Genomic DNA, 22,507 nt, shown 5'->3' on the forward strand with positions numbered 1-22,507 from the left:
AATATAAAGTATATATAGGAACTATATACAGTAAAAGTACATGATAAAGTTTTAATGATGGATTGCACTGTTTCACAACTGCTTTTTTTTTTTTTTTATGGAAATAGAAGAGCTGGACCCTTCTCCACAATTTAAAACTTCAACAAACATATCATAAGTAATTATTTGAAATCATAACACTTTTGTCATCATCTTTTATCCATATGAGACAGCTTGAAAATAGGTCTATTTATCATATCTGATGTCTCTTATGATGAAACATAAATGGGCGGCAAGTGATGATTCCTTTGATAAGTAGGCTACGGGAAAAAGATAATTTTCTTTTTTTCCCCAAAATATATTGTAAGTTCTTGCGTAAAGATGCATCCACAGACCCACAAGACAGTTTTCTAGCTCATTATTGCAGGATGTGTATATTAATATTTAAGCTATGTCTACAACAATTGCAGTTTTAATTAATACAGCCTCCATCTTGCGCAAGAAATTTTATGAGCACATGCTTCAATCAAACCACCATGTAAAAGCAATGTATAAAATCTTTACTTACTATAAGTGAGCACAACCTAATAGTGATCAATCTTCTCTAAAAATATACTACCACCACTCAAAGAGGGTAAAGAAAGTAACTGTCATTATTTGGTCTCAGAAACCAAATGAAAATCTCAAACATAACATACCTGGGGCAATTTTCTACGTTACTATTGGAGGAAAAATATGTCTAAATGTTTCTAGCAGATTGTAAATACAGCAGACTTAACTTTGTCCCAGTGTTTAGCCATCATTTGGGCCCTAATCTATCTCCCAAACTAGTTGATGACAAAAGTAACATTGCGTATGCACTTTCCCTAAAAAAGTATTTCCCTCAAGAATAACAGCAATTCAGATTTTGAAATGTACATTCAACAATAAAACATAGCTCATATTGTTCTTCCCACTCATAGTGCTTAAACAGATAAAATCAGACACTATCTAAGAAAAACTCACGTTATAGTGTCGATCATGTCCAAACCCATTTCAACACAGCAGTGAGCATGGTCAGTCTTGGGTTGAGTCAGCCCTGACACGCAGTAGTAACAATCCCCCAGTATCTTAATCCTGCGACAATGGTTCTCCTATTAATCAAAAAGAGAAATTGAACAAGTTGACAAGTTGTTAGCCGATATTGAAAAAGGATGAATCTGTATGTGATTCAGAGACATATTAGTTTTAGGCATTTCTTTTTTCGTTCTACATTTTTATTTTTATTTTTTTCAGTTCACCAAGAAATGTTCAAGAATTCCTTTAAAACATGTCTATTAAACTCTGTTACATGTTTGGCATTGTTACAAACAACACAAATGTTACATTTTACAGCTCTTAATATATCAGTCTCAGGCCAATATCCTCTTACCTTACAGTACCTTGGAAAGGTACAGCTTGACAGTTACTTTGTCACACAAACCAACCAAGAAAATGAATGCATTTTGTAACAGACCGATGCAAAAATAATGAATAGCTGTGAAGTACAGGGTAAATGAAACATGGTTTTCAACATTTTTTTGAAAAACCAAATTACTCCACAATAAATTCCACTGCAAACATGTTCTTTCAGAAGTCACCTTATTATTATGGAGACTTCTCTTGTCATTCTCAATATGAATACAAATGGTTGGTGAAGGTTAACAAAGGCATGTTAGAGAACAGTAGTGAACAAATAGAATCATGAAGCCCATGATTCTGTTTTTTCAAACAGATCAGGAATAAAGTTGTGTAAAGGTTTAAAGCAGAATCAGCTTCATCATCATCATCAGAATCATCGGAAATGCTGCAAACTTTGAAATATTTTATTCATTAAAAAAAAAGTCTGACACAAAGTTTGTCTAGCCCAAGAATTTAAACCAACGCATTCTGCTTTGTTTTGTGTAAAAGCATCCGCTCTTGAGAGAACTTCCCCATCACTTAAAAATGGTTTAACTGCACAGTTTACAGTTTACATATACATTGTTGTTTAGTGGCTTCTCTGGGGCTGACATGTCCATTTCCTAATCTATTACCTAATAAACATTTTTTTAGACGTTTAAATTGCACTGGCACTAACAGCTCCCACGATGCGATGGATCTGTCTCATTTTAGGAAATAAGGTGAGTCACTCACTCTTTGGAACAATAAGCAGCAGTGTGGAAAGATGGCTTATAAATATAGCCTTTCATTAGAGGATATTAACAACAGACATTCATTTTACCAGGGAGACCAGGTTACCGTGGGCGCCTCCTCATAACCCTTCATTGTTTCCATTAAGGTAATGGGATTGCTGCCCATGCATGTGTAGAGCACAAAGACTCATAATTATGCACACTGGTGGATACGAGACAGGATGGACACTATTTTTATCACGGAAACCATGAGAGTTTCAGTAGAGCTGAAGAGTTAGAGGTTGTTCCATGTCTCGGAAGATTTACCTGCTGTGAAAAGGAGGAAGCATTTATTCTTAGACACTAACCTACAAAACCTGAATGTACATCACGGAAAACTCTCTGGCTGCCCATGTTGTGAGACAAATAATTAATGCTATATTCAAATGAAGTTCTTGCAAAGAATGATGTTCCAAATTAGCTGAAGACATACAAAGACTGATCTTTCAAGATGAGTCTTTGGTAGATGATAACATCATCCATTTTGTTCTCATCCTCGTGTTGGCCATCCCTTCCTGTCACAACCCATCTGGTGAACTTTTTTGCCACAATCTGCATGTGAAACGATTGTATTTGGTCAGAACTTTGTGGGTGTGTCTGTTAATGTGGAAAAGCGGGTAATATCTGGTTGCACAGAGAGAGGCAATGGAGCGAAGCTATCCAGAGGTAGCAGCTGATCTCTGGTGTAAACAACAGGAGCTTGGCCATTGTGTCCAAACAAAACAGCATAAAAAAGAAAAATAACAAAGCAGTCCAGAGGAAATTCTGCTCCATTGTGAACAAAAGAGTAGGGATCACAGAACAACATAACAACTGTAAAAACAGACTAAAAACATAAGAAAAACTCAGGAATTAGCTGAGAGCTACTGAAACAGGCTGTGAGCTTGTGTGGCTCTGGTGACTCTGGAGAAGCTAAAAGCTTAAATTCAATTTCCATCTCAACTTTTGTTAAAATTTTAGTATCACAGCAGTTTGAGACCACATAAATCTACAGAGCATACAATTTCTTTGTTGTATTTGTTTTCTTATGTTTTTAACTTGTCCTTTACCTCTTTTTAAATAATCAGGGCTTTGTTTGAAAGTGTTTCATAAAAGTTATTATTATTAAAATCAAGATTATTATTATTTCTGCTCCCTTTTTATACAGTGCTTTATTTTAAAATAGCTTCTGACATATGGTTGCTTATCTATTCTTATTGAACCAACTGCAAGATTCTAGCTACTAAACAACTAAATAATTCTAATTAACATTTTTTCTTTTGAAATCTTTCTCTCTTTAACAACATATTTCAAGTATGCTTGTTTTTTTGTTGTTATTAGAGAGCAGGCTTTCTCCTCTTGGGGTAACTTGGGGTTGGGGTTGTGCAGAAACAGATGGTGTGTTGGTGAGGCATGGCGACGCTACAGGAAGCAGGGAAAGCCCTTGTACTTAAAGAGTCTCCTACACTGTACTTTTCCTTTTGCTAATCTGCTGTGTGAGGCTTTAGAAGCTGATTCAGACTCAAGCAGGATTACCACCATCATGTGACTGCAGCACTGTGAGCAGTCTGGGTGGTCACAGACATAAGTAGATAGAAAAAAAGCTTTAGAGTGTAACCCTTATTCACAGTTTCATTTGAAAAGTAAAATCTAAAAAGCATCCTGTATGGCCATTTTGTTAGAATTAGCTTTAATAAATTGGTGCTACCATAATAAACATTGCTGTTACAGCCATAGCAATACTGGGAATAACTGTTTTTTCCTATTGTAGATAACAGAAATTTGGTAGTGTTGCACATTTTTGTTTTCGTAGTGATACGAAAACGCTGTGAATCAGCGATAAATACTTAAGGTTATCATCCAAGGTTATCGAATCTCATACTGGCCCATGCTTTGTGCACACATAAAAATAGAAAGGGACAAACAAGGCAAATACCAAGACATTAATGCAGGGAGGAGGAACATTCAATAAATGATAATGAAGAAAAATATGAGCCAGCTGAGGGTAGCAGTTCATTTCCTCTAAGTTCCCAAAGGGGAGAGTGGAACACATTGTGCTTTGCTTTTGATACAGCAGCACAGATGACTGCTGTGCTGATAGTGCTGAAGGTAAGGGCTTCCTCTGCAACAACTTGGAAGAAATGCTTGCTATCGGTCTGCAAATTTATGCAGTGTTTAATAACAGTAAGATGCACTGCTATTTCAAATAAGTAATTACATTTCTTATTTTTTCATGCAATTTGACAACTTGCATTTTTTTTTAACTTAAACTGGCTTCTTCTTTCTTGTGTTTCATGTTAACATTATTTAATAATTCAGAAAAAGGTTTTCCTTTTGCAATAATGAAAGTTAGGGATGTAGAATATTAGCAAAAGGGTTTGTAACAGAAGACAGAGACATTTTCTTATAATCTTCCTCCATCTCCAGTAAAAATTGCTCTTCACTGGTTTTCACCAGCTATTTTATAGCAAATGAAAAATCTATCAACACTTCCTTCTCTCACTCCACTCTAGCGGGTCGGAGCGAGTGGGTGAGATATGTGAAGGAAACCTTGATGTATTAACAGATATGGCAAATAACAAATGCTTAGTGTTTCAAAACTGCTTCATTTCTAAGGATGGCATTGGCTTTTTGGACAGCTGATATGATTCATAAAAAAAGAAGTGAAAAAAAACATTGTTTTCTTGGACTGACATATAGAAAATGGTGATATATTTTTGAGAAGTTGGTAATATATTCGTGGACAATAAGATACTGAACAGTTTTGTATGAATTTGCCAACAATAACTCAGTTTGGAAGAAAAGGTTGTTTTGCAAATGATTTGGGATGCTGTACAAAAATATAATTCAACAGCAGATTGAGATTGCAAATCATTTGAGCAATAGAAAAAGATGAAAGGATAAGGGAAGGGAATATTTTTGCTTTCTTTTTATTTACTTTATGTATACTGTAAATAAAACCAGAACTATACATACACAGTGTAAAAAGACAGTCTTCGTCATTACTGTCTGAAATCCAATCAGACCAAATGTTTTCTATTTTAGGTCAGTGGGGATTTCCAAAATAACCTAAATGTCAGGATAACAAGAGAGAAGGGATCTTTTAGATAATTTCTATGTCCTTCTTTAAGATCATTAGTTTATGCTCACTAAGATTTCTTTGTCTTAAAAAACAGTTTAGGAATGTCCAGATAATGTAATGGCTTTTTAAGTTGTAAGAGGTTAATTCACAACATCTGAGTTAAGTCACAGCTTTGGACATACTTTAAGACAACACCTCAAACTCACTGTTTTCTTGTTCAACATCATGGGAATAAGAAACAGATATCAGGAAAGACATCAGGAAGAAAATGGAGGGCTTCCGTAAGTCTCAGTTGTGCTTCGGCACATTTGCCATAAGACCAAAGATGCTAAAACGCTGTGTTTAGAAAGTAAATAAAGAAAAAAAAGGAATGAAAGAAAACACAATAATATTCATCCATTATACTGTTCAATATGGAAATGGGTTCCATGTCTGTCATTCAAGCGTGTTTTAGTGCAAAATGTGCTTATCGACAGGCAGAAAAAAGCAAAAGATCTTGTAAAGATGCTGACAGTGAAACAAGTGTTGTATCAATTCACAAAGGTAATCCCAAATGACCCAAAACAGAATACGTTCAGCTTGATTTAATCCCAGAAAAATAAAAAAAAAGGTTCTGTAACATATGTCTAAACATATGACTAGATATATGTTTTTGATGCTTTCAAAAGCATTTGTTTCAAAGAAATCATGACAGGGCAGACCTTGCATCTCTGTTACATCAGCTCTTTCCTCTGATAATGTTTAGTGAGGATCTGTGCTTCAAGGAACCAGTTTCTGTTTTGAAAGAAAGATGTGTCCCTTTCTCTGGGTTAAGTATGACTTTGTATCTTAACAGTAGGTCCACCTTTGTTCTTTTATTTTAGTTTTCTTTTTGATCCATCCAATCTTTTTTCATCCAACAGCTTTTCTCACTCATTGTAAGTCAGTCCAGTTGTCAGTAAGATGTTTTTTTTAACCTGCTTTAACTATTGTTTTATTTTCCTGAGCTGTTCTCAAACTAAATACCAAATTCATCGTAATTTTCAAGAAATATAAATATATATTTTTAAAGATTTTGTACCTGAATAATTTTAACAAAAATATTTTATATTTAAAATTATTAATTACTATTAATATGTTATCATTCTTTACTTAATATACTGAATGGTCACACCTCTTTAACTTTTCCACTTTTTTTCATGTTACAATGAAAAACAATTGTGATTTATGAACAAATAGCATCATGAAGACCAAGGAACACAGCGGGCATGTTGGGGATAAAGTTGTGAATAAGTTTAGAGCAGTGTATAAAACAATAAATCTGGGGGCGCGCCGTGGTGGCGTAGCGGTTAGCGCGACCCGTATTTGGAGGCCTTGAGTCCTCGACGCGGCTGTCGCGAGTTCGACTCCCGGACCCGACGACATTTGCCGCATGTCTTCCCCCCTCTCCTTCCCTGTTTCCTGTCAGCCTACTTTCGTAAAAGGGACACTAGAGCCCACAAAAGACCCCCTGGAGGGGTACAAAAAAAAAAACAAAAAAAAAAACCAATAAATCAATGAGTTTAATCTATCAGTTGAAAATGTAAAGAGTATGGCACAAAATCAATCAATATATGGCAATTCATGCTAACAGCAGCCTGGAGAAACATGGCATCTGATAATGATGTAAGTGAACAAAGGAATATTTATGAACTACTGAAGAATTTGATGAATGCTATATAGGCAATGAAACACATATGAGGAAGAGAGTAAGCTGAGGTACTGAAGGAAGAAACTAAAACTAGCAAACTGAAACATACAAAACACAGAAATAGATTGAAACATATAATGCTAAATGTACCAAAATTACAGGTTGTGTCATCGGTTGAATTACAAGAGGCTGATGGGAACTGTAGCGGCTGTAAAGTTCAGGTGAGAGAATCTCTTGAAAGAAGAACTATTACTTGTGTGCTCTACAAATCTAGCTTGTCTGGAGAAGTAGCAAGAGTTCTAGTTTTCGGTTTTCCACAAGCCACATAAAAGTATGTATGCACAAAGTATGTATACCTTTCCTCCCACTTCACAACTAATGGCTGCTTTGTGTTGTTCCATCACATAAAATACTAATGATACATTGAACTTTATTGCTGAACACGTTCAAGGAGTTTGAATACAGTTCGCTTTGTCTATATGTCCGAGGAAAAATTTAATTGAACAGTTTCTTTCTTCGTAAAATATACAACCTTTTGACAAATAGATATTTGTATTTTATGATGTGCTTCAAAACAAAAGTCCAAGTTTGGACTCCACATATTCCATACATCAAATGAGATTCTGGCACAGCCTGCTTCCTATTTAGGAAGGTTGAGGAAAAACCTTGATCGAAACTGTTAAATGATCCTTTTGTCACTTGAGAATGATTTTTCTGAATTTTGACCAAAATTCAGTGGCTCTAATCCTCTTTCATATTAAAAAAAAAAAAATTGAATACAAAAATATATAAATCTTATTCATTTTTCTGTAGTTTTGAATTTATTAAATGGAAAATGTCTCCAACACAATACTCATTCTTTTGGCAGAAATGAAGAATAAGGTTAACTCTCAGTGGTGTCAAGCATTTCTCTTTAATTGTAAGCTCATTACACAAATTAATTTGTGAAAACAATTAAATGGTATGCTACCTGAGAATGTTACATTAGTGTGTCTGTGGAAAAGCTGGTTCAGGTTATATTGGGCTAAATTTGCTTTGTGTGACAAACGATGTTAGCTCAGGGTGCCTTACGCTACAATTACTGCAACGCAAACCATTGTCATGGTGCTTTTTCTTAGAGGCATTTATCCTACTTATTCTGCTGTCAAGGATCCAAGCTGGCTTAAATGTTTTGGGTTTTGCTTCAGACTTCAGTTTTAAGTACACAGACGTCTGAGGGGAAACAGCAGGATTGGTGAATGATCCTTGCATCTGCTCATGAGACAAACAAGACAGAATTATTTGGCTGTGTATAAGCCCAGGTTTTGTTTTCTGGAAGGCAGCTGTCACCATGTGGACAGTGAATACTTCATATCCTTAAATTAAGGGCAACGACACTACAGCTAAAACCAGATATTGAGATACACAAGTTCCTCCCTCCCCTGTCACTTAGACTAAACTTTACCTTTTACAGGTTTATTTGAAATACCAAAGGGTTACAGAAAATATTTACTCTGTTTTCAGGTCAGAATGTTAGTACAAGGGTTATGTGTCTATTTATGAAAAGAGTGTATAAAGTTTTGCCTGTGTATTTGCTCCATTATCTTAGCAGACTTACGATGTTTTCATATAAAGATACTTGCCTCTATGTTGTTTTTAACTAATGAAATCATTACCAAAACATGTTTTTTTGTCCTGATCAAATAATTCTTTCAAATGATTATACATACAATCAATGTTTTGTTAAAGTAAGAGAGAAAGCTTTTTCTTCAAAGTTTTTATATTTGAAGTAAAACCAGATTTTACTTTAGGTCCTGCTGAAGTATCTAAAGTGCAGCATGCTTATTGGGAAATATTCTGTCAGCTTTCACAGTCATATATGAAGGAACTAAAACAAATCTCTCACTTGCGAAGAAAGTGAGAGACAGTAGATAAATCCATCATTGAGCCATTCTAAAAATGGAAACATGAAAAGCAAAGAGAGTGCAGAGAACCACAGGGCTTAAAAGACACAGTTGAAGGAAGTAGGCTGCTGCATGTCAATCAAAAAGCTGAGAAACAAGGAGCGGAGGAGTCTGAAAGCTGTGATGCAGGGAGGTGTTGCAAGAGGAGAGAAAAGAGGGACAAGAATAAAAAGCTTTGTGAAACTCCGCCAGGGAAATAGCAATGGTATACTGTGTGCACGAACACACCAAGGCTCATCTAGTACAGAGCTATTAATGTTACATAGCGCACTGGACAGACTGTTTGAAACACAACCAGCTCAAAGTGTTTATAGAGAGAAGGGGGGAAAGGGGATCCCATAAAAAACAACTGTTGTGAAAAAAATTACATTTATGTCTTTAAAATAAAAAGAAATCACATCAACATATGATTAAAAGAGTGAATTTCTACATAAATGATCACTTCAGAAATGTCCAACAAAAGTTTTTTGTTGTTTTATGGTACTACAGCAGTCACAGCTTTGCTTGTCTGGATATGTACAAAAGGCTGGAGTATCTCAAAACATTCTGTAGCTGAACCCAAATATGAGTGAATGAAGCACATTCTATGAAATATTAAGTTCTGTTGTGCATATGAACTGTGTTTCTCATGTGTAATGATCCTCCATGTAATGTTCCTCTTAATAATCAGAATATCATTGAACAGTTAATATACAGTATTCATTAATTCAACAGACAATGTGAAACATTTACATTACATGGGTTCATTGAACACAGAGAGATGTAGTTCAAGCATTGTTATTCTTAATTTTCATGATCATGGCCTACAGTTAATCAAAAGTCAAAACTTAGTTTCACAAGAATATTGCATAAGACCATTTAAAAAAGCAATTTAATAGAAAAATGTCACCCTTTTGCAAATTACGTGGATGTCGGGTTTCACTTTCTGAATTCAAGTCCGAAAATAAATTAACTTTTCAAAATTATTGTCATTTGCCTGAAAATGATACGTTGGGATGAAAAGCATATATATTACAGTATGTTTTACAGTTAGAGAGTTAGTTACTTTTGCAAGCTTTTAAAAAAGTGAACAAGCTTGAGGATCTTCTGCCTTGATCAGAAAGTAAAGCAATGTCTGAAAAGTCAAACATTTTGCAGGAATCAGTTCTGACAAAGCAACTGCACAGTGATGTATGAGATTAAGTAACATTATGGTATAATTCAACATATCCCAAAAACTAAGAAAAATTTTGATGTGGTCATTCTTGTTAAAACTGTTGGAGTTGGGTTTTGTAGCATTCAAGTAAAAGATAACCACATACTGTACTTTAAGACCACTTGCTCCAAAGGTAGGCTGCTATTAGCTGCAATTTTGAGGTCAGATTGATTCCCGTAGAATGCATTGTAGATGCATATGCATTTTTAAGCATAGTGCTTAAAAATGTGTTTCAAACACAGAAACACAGCTGTTTCTGAGTTTGGCTTGCTTGTTACACTATATCAGTGTAATTAGTTATCAGTCCTCTTATGTGTTCCTACTCCTTGGTTTTGTAGTGATTTCAGTAAAAACAACAACATATGCCTAATTGAGTTCAAAAGTATTTATGCAAGAGGACGCAAAAGTCAAGTGTGAGGAGATCAAAGTAACAGGTTTTGCTGAGTAGCAACAAGAGCACAAAACAGTATAAGAGCTCTGGTGTAAACATCTGCACTGCCACACTGAGATGAGCTTTTCTTTATAGAAATGTGGTAACCAGACATAAACAAGTAGGTTGCATATCACTGAACAGAGTCTGGGCTGTATCTGTACCAATGAGCATCTTCTCATTTAAACTTTGTCACTACCAAACACAGAACATTCCTTTGAGAGGGTCAGTTAGGGAAACTAAATAGCATCGTACAAGAGAGGTCATGAGAAAAGTTGCAGGTGAGCTTAAAGCATTAAGTTTTAAAACAGTTGTGCAAGCACAGAGCAATAGTCAATCCATCAACCAAAAATATGATGCAACACGACTAATCTAAACCAAAATAAGATGACGAGTCAGGCAAGGAGAAACATGATTAGAGAAGCATGTATGAAGACCATGGTAACTCTCAGGGAGCTGTAGGGATACAAAGCTCAGGTGGGAGAATCTGTTTTTAAACTATTTGTTATGCACTCCATAAATTTGGCCTTCATGTAAAAGCAGCAAAATCCAAACCCACAATAGAAAGGAAGTTATAAGAGGCGTCTCAGTACCACAAGCCATGTTGGGAACTCAATAATAGAGGGAGAAGATTATTTGATTAGATTAAACTTTTTGGCCAACCTGTAATATGCAATGTTGGGCAGACAACTAAAACTGAACATCTAATGTAAACATGGAGGTGACGGTGATGGGGGGTACTTCTCTTTAACTGTGACAGGGGAAACTAGTCAGAGTGGATGGGAATATGGGTGACAGTAAATACATGGCAATCCTAAAAGAATAACTGTTAGAGGCTGCAAAACACTTGAGATTGTGGCAGAGATTTAGATCAAAGTATATTTACTTGTTAGAGAAGGGCAGTCAAATCCCACTTTGAAACTCACAAGCACTTTGGCACCGAAAAGCTTCTTAAAACAGGTGAGAAACATGGAAATGTTTCTTGGATTGAAAGAGAAATTTACGCGTGGTGCATTCAGTCCTAATTAGTTAAGAGCTGGCAGAGACAACATCAGAGCCTGAAGAGGTGTCAGTAATGAACCTGTACACTCTGGTGGCAGGAAAATGTGTCTAAATGTAAGCTAATGAAGCTTTGTGTGTCACTTTTCTAACATGTGACGTGAGTTTGGAAGGAAATATAATTATTTGTTAAGACAGCGATGTTTGTATTTTCTCCCTGTGCCAGGAAGATTAAAAAAAAAGGTGGATGAGTTGTGTTAAGTCTTTCTGAATCACAAAAAAATATTTATCAAGTTTTGATGTGGAGATTGTGTCAATTTTGGGAAAAAAAGTAAGAAATTTACTGACCATCGTTGTTTACAGGTGGAGTGATGCTGAGGTTGGACTCAGGGCAAGCATTCAGATAATGCCTAGCTTAGATTCATTCATGTTAAAAAATTTAGAGAGAGGAGAAGAGCAGACTTGGTCTGCTACATCACCAGCACTACAGGAGAACACTGTGTTCCTGGCCCGCTTCCCATGCAGCTTGACAAGTCCAAAGAGTGGACAGGTGGTGTGGGGATGGTGCTGGAATAGTACCATGAGATGATGCCCAGTGGCCATGTGGCATCGCCTGCTCTTCGTATGGGACGAAAGAGAGTTTGCGTGCCCAAAGTGACCACGGCTATGAGTCACTGGCATTGCCACTTCCTGCCAAAGTGGATAAGAATGACTGTGGCTTTGGGTCAGGGCAAGTTTAATAGCTGGGGACAAGCCTTTCAGGGCACTATAACGCTTTAAGCTAGCTGCCAAGTACTGGACACCGTCATCTATTCAACTGTGCAACTAGTAGTATCAAAACAGCTTGGAAATCTAAATCTAAAGATGTAACTGCCTTGTTTTAGTTTTAAAAATGAAAGCGTAAAACATTTACTCTAAAGCTAAAAAACTGCAGCTGGAAGAAACCAAAATAAAGGTAAATCAAATTGTTTTTAAGGACCCCAAAGAGACAGCAAATAGCTACAACCCTGAAACAACTTATTCACAATTTATTACAAAAATAATGACAGTAACAACTGACAACAAAACTCCTGTCTTTTTTTAGTTAGTCCTAAATTTGTACCTATAAACAAGCAAGTCAAAAATAGAAGCTCTTAACAGGGCCAAAGAAAACCCTTCTGTAAAAGCAAAAAAAAAAAAAAGGTTTGCTGCAATCCTGCAGATTAATGGATTTGACAAGGCCATGTGAACTGCAGGTTATAGAATCACATGGATGCTGCCTCAGCCAAATCCACATCTCAAAAATCAACAAATCTAATTATGAAAACCTCTGCGCTATTCTATTAAATGGGCTACAGTGGAAAACAAATTAATAAGAGCAGTACAAGTTTTTTGTTTTAAAAAAATGGTCAGATGAGTTGTCAACCCTGACCCATAACCCACAAAGCAAAATAGTAACAGATTGGATTGCTGAAATCTTTTCCTCGTCCATAACAAGAGCAACTAGAGATGAGTATAACTCATCTCCCCTGCTATCCACTCTATTCAGTTCATTCACACAACAAGAGAGGAGGCAAGCTTTAGCCATGGGTAAATCTGGCTGAGATTAAAGAGGTCTGTCAACTCTTCCTCAAATGAAGCACTGGATAATCATATTAGGCATCATATGGGCTTCCAATATTCACTGTGACATCATGCTAAGCTACAGGAGCGTGCCAATAGCCTGTGGCCAAAGAGATCCACAAGCTCACACACACATGCACACCCCCACACACATACAGTCATTGCTGCGTCAGAGTTTGGACAAAGCACTCTTTGCGCAGGGAGTGTTGCTTTGAATGCCAACAGTGACTATAATTGAGGGAATATGGCTTCAAGGAAGGGAGACAGACTCACCGTGGCAAGCTCATCAAACTTTCCAAACAGCTCATTTAGCAGCTTAACCAGTTCCTGAGCTGTGCACTGAGAGGCCAGGCTGGTGAAACCAACTATATCTGCAAAAAGAATGCTGCAACAAAGAAAGAGAGGGACAAATGAAGTCAGTATTGATTATTTATAATAAGACCATACAGTATTAAAGAAACTAAACACTGTTCTTGACAGAAATAACATTTTGAAATTTGCACATGGATCACACAAAAAAAGAGATGGATAACCTTCGAAGAAATGGAAAAGAATGAAAAGAAAGGAGACAGACAGAATCTGTTTCATTCTCCAACTGACAGGCAGTGCATGCAGTCAAGCAGAGCAAATTAAAAAAAGCAGCAGGAGCATCTCATGGGAATCTGAGACATGGCCTGTTAGGAGCTGCAGCGTAGTCATTCTAAGACATCGTGCAACAGTAAGGGACTGTCACAGTCTTCAAGGGAACTTTATTTTCAATTTTAGCAGGCTGCACGTAAGACTAAAGCTGACTTAAGAGAAAAGGCTATGTGAAAAGAAAGAATCAAAGTCCACAATCAAATGACAAATGTAGCACAAAGTGATCTTTTGTTCCACTGACAGTATTTGGAAATAATTCAAAAAATTTGTGCAAATTGAATTTTTTGGGGGTTAGTGTTACATAATTTGAGCTTTGCCCAATGTCAAAGCATTGTAGTCATGGTGACCTGACCTACAACATGCAGGATGTTCTCTCTCCAGCATGCCTCCATGATAGAAGTTCCAATATTTCTTCATTATTTATTGCCACCTTCAAGCAAGCTATTACAGAGGACAAATCAAGCATTTCGCTGCACAGGTTTCTCTTGCTGGCAGAAAATAGATCCTTCTGGATCATCTACAAACACCCCAATGGACAGCACACCTATGAAAAAGTTAGGTGGGGAAAAAGCAATTTTTTTTCATTTCATAACTTTTATATAACAATCCCATCAGTGAAAAGTCAGACAGGACAAGTTCTATAATTAACACACTGCGTGTTTTAACACACTTCCTCATCCACAACAGCAGAAACATATTATTTCTGCTGTTGTGGATGAGGAAGGGTTTCAACCAAGGAATAATGTCCTAAAACTTTCAAAACTATGCTAATTGTATGGTTTAAAACTCTAAACCTGGAACTAACAAAAGATAAACAGAAAATAGAAAAATTGGTCGATTGCTGTACTACAATCAAACATTTCTCCTTTTTTTTACATTTAGCATTGATGAGAGCATGACTAAAGTTTGATATAATATTTGTTTTATTAACTAGATACAAACATTTTGGTTTTATGAAAGCATTTTTAAATCCAAATTTTTCAGGGTTATAAATAATTTTGGGCCTTTGACTGAATTATTATTGATTAATCCCAGTATTTTTCCTCAAACAATTTGTAACAGGCTTTTGCTATTCATAAAATTATGATTCTTCGTTTTCTTAAAAGTACAATTAAATGTTCCATCTTCTTCTACTGAACCAAGTATTATCCATTGTCTCCTTTTTAAGCTGAATGTATCATTACGGTCTTCTTTAAAATTCCTTCAAATCCATTTAATTAATAATGGTACAGTATGTCAGAAAACAAATCCACTTCCCTTCAATGTGAGATGATGCTCTAAAACTGTCTGTTTTAATATGCTGGAGGACACATTTTTCATTTTATCCTCTTAAATTACACGTTTCATTGAAATAAATGTCAGAGCAACACATAAGAAAGTAAAACCCAAGCTGCTCTCAAAATCTAATCATCTTTATGTCTGAGCAAAATCACATGCTGATAATTCTGGAACAGTTAAGACATCCAATTTGTTCCTTGGCCCAAAAACTGTGCTGTCCTCATTTATTCCTCATGTTTTGTAACAAGGCAGAGGAGAAAGTTTCTAAAGGATTGGGCCTGAGTACTGTGTGGTAGTTGGTGGTGTGAAGGGGATTAGTCATAAAACTGTCCCAAACAACTTACACGTCTGCAGCTCTTGTACTGATTGCCGACTGTTACCTTCATGTGGGCTTGAGATTTCACAGCATGACAGAGTGCTGGATCTCTGAGAGAGAGCTGCTAAATGTCACTTTGTTGTCTCACAGATGTCGCCATAATGAGGGGCAGTGGATTCAGTGTGTGTTAAATAGTTTATCCAACAACCATCTGTGGCTGTTAAAAATGTAGCGTATTAAATACCATGTTTCTGTAAACACTTTGGGCCAACGTCATTGAAATTCTGTAATGAGGTTATGGTGTTGATGTTGTAGGGTTGTGTTGTTTAACACGACTGCAATATTTCATGGACATCGGGGGCAGTTCCCCTGGACTGGCTAAGGCCGGGGTGGTGGTCCTCGTATTCATAAAAGGGATCGCAGTGTGTGTACTAACCAGGCTTTTACACCTCCCTGGTAAGGTCTATTCAGACGTACTACAGACGAGGGTCTATTAGACAGTCAAACATTGGATTCAGGAAGAGCAGTGTGGTTTTCGTCCTGGTCGTGAAACACTGGACCAGCTCTATACCCCAGCAGGGTCCTGTAGGTTGCTTGGGAATTCGTCCAACTGATCTAAATGTGCTTTGTGGACCTGGAAAAGGCATTCAACCATGTCCCAAGCGAAACGTGGCTGGGGGAACTCCAGCAGAATGGGATACCAGGCCATTTGATATGGGCTGTTAGGTCCCTGTATGACTGGTGTCAGAGTTTGGCCTGAATTGCCGGCAGTAAGTCGGGCTTGTTTCCGGTGAGAGTTGGACTCCACCAATGTTGCTCTTTGTCACCAATTCTTTTCGTAATGTTTATGGACAGAATTTCTAGGCACAGCCATTGTGTTGAGGGGATTCGTTTTAGTGGGTTTAAGATTGTGTCTCTGATTTTTGTGGATGATGTGGTCTTATTGGCTTTATCTGGTCATGATCTACAGTTTTCACTGGAACGGTTTACAGCATAGTGTGAAGAAGCCAGGATGAGGATCGGTGTCTCCAAATCCGAGGCCATAGTCTTCAGCCAGAAAAGAGTTCAGTGCTTTCTCCAGGTACATACATCCTGCTCCAAGTATCTCAGGATCTTATTCATGAATGAGGGGAAAATGGAGCAGGAGATCAACAAACGGGTTGGTGCAGCATCTGCAGTGAAGCGGAAGCTGTATTGGTCTGATGTGGTAAAGAGAGAGTCGAGTCAAAAAGCGAAGCTCCCAATTTACCAGTGCTATTTTTTTTTTTTTTTTGAGCTGGGTAAGTTGTTGATGCAATCTTGGAGTAATTTTTATGAGGCACCCACTCCTTGGAAGCTTTACCACTGTTCAATATTTTTCTCCATTTGTGGATAATGGCTCTTGCTGTGGCTTGGCAAAGTCCCAAAGGCTTTGAAATTGTTTCGCAATACTTTCCAAATTGATATAAGTCATTGACTTTGTTTCTCAGCTCATCTCTTCGTTCTTTTTGATCATGGCCTCTCTTTGACAACTTTGTATTTTCAGTCCAAATAGGTTGTACTTAAGTGATTTATGGATTCCACAGGTCTGAAAATAATCAAGGCTGGTTACAAGTAGTGGAACAAAAAACCGCATGGTTAATTAAAGTTAATAATTTAATAAAGAGAGTAATTATATTTTTATGTCAACTCAAGTTTTTTTTAGGAAAGTCTTTTTTGTGATTTAATTAAATCCTCATTTAAAAATGTCTTTTTCCATTTTTTCATGTTATCTGTGTCTGACACAATTTTTTTTTGATAATCTGAAACATTTAAGAACAAAACACAATCAAAGAAGAAATCTGTAAAAGGGAAAATCTTTTCATGACTCTAATGAAAACAGGTTGCAAATATTATTTTTTGTTGTTTCTTGGTGAGATTTATGTGAAGTAGTCAAAGTAACAATAGATCCCTGCTGCAAGAAAAAAAAAAAGCCAAGGACCAGTGATTATAGTAGGTATGCAACATAGACACCAACAGACACCAGGCAGGAATCAAAACAGGTATGTTGCTTGGAGCACACTTTTAAATAAAAGAAGAAAGGTATAAAATACAAGCAAAGAACTTGAGGCAATTCAAAGAAAGTGTCTTCTCACAGAAAGAAACAATCCGTTTGATGGGATCCTTCTTAGATTCGTAATTCTGAACGAACTCCAGGCAACTTTTAAATTAGTAGGAAGCTATTTGAGATGCAGTCAATTATCAAATGAAGTAATAAATGATGAGCTGTATGCTTTAAGTTATATAGTCATTGACTCAGAAAGAGATGGAATAATCCAACTTCCTAAGCATCTCATTTTGAGTTTTTTTCTCTCTCCAAACAGTGGCTAAAACATGAAATAAAATCAGAATTATCACAAAATCTTATTATGTTTTTATTTTATTTTAGAAGCTCTATATTAAGTATGTGCATTAAGTGTATACAGAACTAAAACACATCCATCCATTCATTTTCTGACACCCTTGTCCCTAGTGCAGTTGGGAGGGGTGCTGGTTCCTATTTCCAGCGAATGTTTCAGGCGAGAGGCGGGGTACACCATGGACAGGTAGCCAGTCTGTCGCAGGGCAAGACAGAGAAAGACAGAACAAACAACCATGCACACACACCCACACACCCACGCACACCCCCCCACACACACACCCCCACTCACACCTAGGGAGAATTTAGAGAGACCAATTAACCTGACAGTCATGGTTTTGGACTGTGGGAGGAAGCCGGAGTACCGGGAGGGAACCCACCATGCACAGGGAGAACATGCAAATTCTATGCAGAAAGACCCTAGGATCTTCTTGCTGCAAGGCAACAGTGCTACCTACTGCAGCCCTAACTAAAGTACAATATATATGTATCATACCAAAGCTCATTTCTAGTCTGGATTAAGACTAACCATTTTTTAGTGGTAAAAATAAAATGCAATGAAAAAGTCCTCAAAACAGATTTCTCTGTTCAACATCTGCAACAGTTATCCATTTTAATGTTGCTTAATCAAGATGGTATTTCATTTATAAATATGACATGATAGGTGACAAATAAGACATACTGCGGTTACCAGAAGCTGCCCTGAAATGATAGAACTTATATGTTTCACCCAGAAAACAGTTCTTTTGTAAATTTATCACATTGTTCATTAAAACAAATGTCTTGCACAGATTATGCACTTTTGGAATGTTTTATGAATGTACTGAACAATTTCCTGCTCATTCAGAATAAGACTGAATTTTCAGTCTTATCAGACCCTCTGAGTGAGAAATTTAAACTAAAACGCCAAAGGATTTTCTTCCCCAAAGAGTTTTACCTTTTCCCAAGTCAGATGGTTGAAAGAAAAGTTATGTTATTTTAGGTTAAATATAACTGCTCATAAGCCAGAAGATTATAAGGTAAAAAATTTACAGCCTTTAAAATATGTGAATAATGATTTGTTTTTCATTGCATAATATTTTTTAACACAACAGTAGCATAAAAAAGACTAAACTATTAGTGGCTAGCTGATTAATTAGCTGCAACTAAGGTGTCAGTGTTAGTTATAAAATGAATGCATACATTTTAGTCAAATTTTGCCAAAGAATCATTAATCAGTTCACAGATAATATGAAATAAGAAAATGTGCAAAAATGCCTATCATCATTTATCACGCTTGTGAAGAGATTCTGGCAGTTTTAAGCAACTCCAAAAAAAAAAATTAAGACTAAAGAGAACTCACTAAAATTTTGGTTAGACTCAATCAGTTGTTGACACTGTATGAAAAATAACAATTCGACCATGATCAAGCAACTGTATTAAAAACACCTGTCATAAATAGGTTTATTGACACCAAACTCAAATGTTTGATCTGAAAATTTTAATTGTCTGTTTAGCTCATTAACAGTGCACATCATCAAAAGAAAACCATACTCATGATAAAATATGGTGGTGGCATGATATTCTGGTATTACCTTTCTTAGATGGAACTTTGATTTTTGCCAAGATGGATGGCATCATGAACAGTTTCAAACACTAGTCAGTTTAAACTCTAATCCGCCAAGTGTCTGATAGAAAAATGAACATGGAGTTGAATTTCATTCTACATGATCAAAATGAGTTTAGTCAAAAAATACAGTAACAGCAACAAAAGAATGACTTGAGAGGAAAAATAACATATTGGAATAGCCTTGCCTGAACTATATTTGACAGATAATCCCTGGAAGCCATTTGAAGAGGGCTTTGGACATTAGGCATCCTCAGAGTCTAGTGTATCTAGACAACTTTTGTAAGATAGATGGAGCAAATCACTGAGTTGAGATGTCGGAGCTGACAGACTCCTACCAAAGAACACTGGATGTTGGAATTGAGTCACAGGGTGCTTTGAAAAAATACTACTGTAAAAGTTGGCTCACATATTTCCTTCTAACAAGTTTTCTTAGTTTTCAGTTAAACTATACAGGACAAATGTCACATCATTTGTAGAAAATGTTGGCCTTTTTTATATCACAGGGTTATGATATTTTAAGAGAGGTGAAAAGAATGAGAGATACTGTATATGTGACTTGCATGTTGTGGTACTGTAGCACTGAAGTGCCAATTGGAATTCTAAAGAAACTCCTGCTACAGTCAAGGTGATGCCTTTTCCCAGCAGGTTCATAGTTATTCCTGTAAGACAGTGCAAGTGCACATTCAGTACAACTTCCAGCATAGAACTGCAATGTGTTTGCTTGGCTGCTCCTCTTGCATTCTAAGTTTCTGTGGTATAGAAAATGTAAGGCACATAATAAGAGCAAGAATCAGATTACATGAATGAATAGTAGGGATTCTGAAATTGTATATGGAGCCAAAATATATCAAGATTTAACTGTCAAAAGTTCATCTATAAGCATTATTATGATTTGAATGATTTGCAGTTACATGGTGCCGAACTGGACCTGAATCAACCACAAATTCCTCCTGTGCATTAATCCTGTGGTGATTAGAATGTCACACCTGATATCGTCTGACAAACTGCCGCCACCACGACCAAACACACACATTGACACACAACCACATTCATTCATCATTTCCTCTCCAGTGGCACTTATTTGAAGAGTTATTTGCCCAATTATGCAAATATCTTCTTTCCTGCTCCAGGAGGCATCACTGTAGCTGCTCTGGCAGATGTGATGTCAATTTAATCACACAGTCAAAGATACGAGCATGGAGCCAGCTTCGGGGTTAGCGCTCGATGGGCCCCTCTGGAGATACAGTGTGGGCAGAGGATGTGCTGACGGCAAGTCAATAAAAGCGCAATATGTTTGCAACAAAATTTGACTATATAACATGCTCTCTTTTTTTTTTTTTTGAGTGGGCTTGTATGATTAATGAACTGCTAGTCACTGACTCTGATAGTTCATTTTTAATCGTTTTGATTTCATTTCAAAGTAAACCCACTCAGTGCAGTAAACTGTTTTTTGCAAATTTATTTTCAAGAACTATTTTATACAAAACAATGAAGTCAATGTAATGCTATTTTATTGTTTTAAAAAAAAATTGCATCTGAGTCACTCAAACCTTGATATGATTGTGGTAATGTATTAATCTGTATTAAGGTTATATTTGGGTGTATTACTTTTGTAAAGTGGGGGGAAATGAATGGTAGATTTGATGTGAAAGTTACAGTAAGACAAAAAGTGATGAAAACCTTTTAATTTAGATGATGATAAGTAAAGCTACCTGAACATATCTCTTTACATAAAAGAGCAAAGGACAAGAACAGGCTAGAACTAGTTTGTGTTGTCATTTTATTAGAGTAAATTAATTTGTTAGAGGTGATAGACAAAAAGCATAATTGGCTGCACTATTTTGGATGGCAAATACTATTTTTTTTTTTTTCAAATGATTAGATGTGGCATATTTTACTATTTTAAATATAAATGGGAACATATTTTACCACTTATGTTCATATATAGCAAGCTCTCAAATATTTCTGTCACAAAAGGAAGAAACATAGAATCAAGTTAGAAATAAAAGACCACCTCCAGTCAAGTCCTCCCCTTTGTACGTCACCCCTAAAAGCATTCAATGGAGTTCAAGGCAAAAAGCAATCAGCTGTTCTCCAACAAGGTCTTGCTGTATTTAACCAGAGTGAGCACCCATGAGCACACGTACACATACCAAGAGAGTTATGCAACAAGAATCTAGTCTCCATTGCATTTAATCCCCTGTAGCAACTTAATCCCAGGGCTAAGCAAATTCTCCTCCTCAAGCCTCCCTGCTGCTGCTCTGAGAGCACAGAAGAAAGGAAGGAGGAAGAGCTGAAGATAAGACACAACAAAACAATGAAATGCTGGAGCTGAAAGGGCAGATTTGACAATGAAGTCAGAGAAGCAGAGAGAAAAAGTGGAAGGAGGATAGAGAAAGTGCATCTTCCTGCAAGAAATTTACTTTTAGCTCTTCAGTCTGACAAAGGGTTAAAGGTCCAACACAATTGACAGAACAGCAGAACCTCATAAGAAAACTGAGGTTTGTAACAAAGTCCTGCACTGAATGCACATTTTGAGATTATTTTATTTTATTTGGTCTGAGAAATTAATTTAGAGGCAAAAGATTGGACAAGTAAATCAAGTGGAGCTGATCATTTGCAACTTTGAAATCACTAAACAAAAAAACTGTTGAAACACTCCAAGATAATATTGTGTATTAGTTAGAACCAATTATGGTGCAATGTTAACGTTTCTAGAGAATAACATTGTGGTTTTCTGATGCATTAAAGTGTTGCTTCCATCTAGGCAGCCGAAGAAAAATAACAACAATAATAATTGCAATGGACTCTCATCTGTCACATGACATGATCAGATCATTTTGCAGGCGGTGCTGTAATTTTAGAGGCTTTTGAAAGTGGGAGTCTTGCTAAAGAAACTTTTATTTCTTTAGCAAAATCTAGGCAGATTTATTGTTTCAAAAATCACCATTAAGAATGTCTGTACTAAAAAGGAGAATGTACATTTTGAGTAGAAATTCTACCAATTGACCTGTGACAGACTGGCCACCTGTCCAGGTAATAATGAATGGGTCCAGGGTGTACCCCGCTTCTCGCCCGGAACGTTAGCTGGAGATAGACACCAGCACCCCTCTCAACCCCTCTGAGGGACAAGGATGTTAGAAAATGGATGGATGGATGGCTACCAATTGACGCACAGTACCAGGTTACAGCTTAAAAGGAATTTCCATCCAGAATGC

The 22,507-nt window shown here is 36.6% G+C and overlaps 1 protein-coding gene across 2 annotated transcripts in view; it reads right to left on the reverse strand.

Moving 5' to 3' along the window:
• Positions 1–22,507, reverse strand: part of LOC116721781 (adenylate cyclase type 1-like) — a 42,330-nt gene that overhangs the window by 13,303 nt on the left and 6,520 nt on the right. For both annotated transcript variants that reach the window (XM_032565738.1, XM_032565739.1), the window contains exons 4-5: positions 13,344–13,455; positions 985–1,112 (exon numbers count right to left, since the gene is read on the reverse strand). In XM_032565738.1, the coding sequence (XP_032421629.1) occupies positions 985–1,112; positions 13,344–13,455 (240 nt within the window). The remainder of the gene's footprint in view (positions 1–984; positions 1,113–13,343; positions 13,456–22,507) is intronic.

This window comes from Xiphophorus hellerii, chromosome 6, assembly GCF_003331165.1.
Source record: "Xiphophorus hellerii strain 12219 chromosome 6, Xiphophorus_hellerii-4.1, whole genome shotgun sequence".
In the NCBI taxonomy this organism is placed as follows: domain Eukaryota; kingdom Metazoa; phylum Chordata; class Actinopteri; order Cyprinodontiformes; family Poeciliidae; genus Xiphophorus; species Xiphophorus hellerii.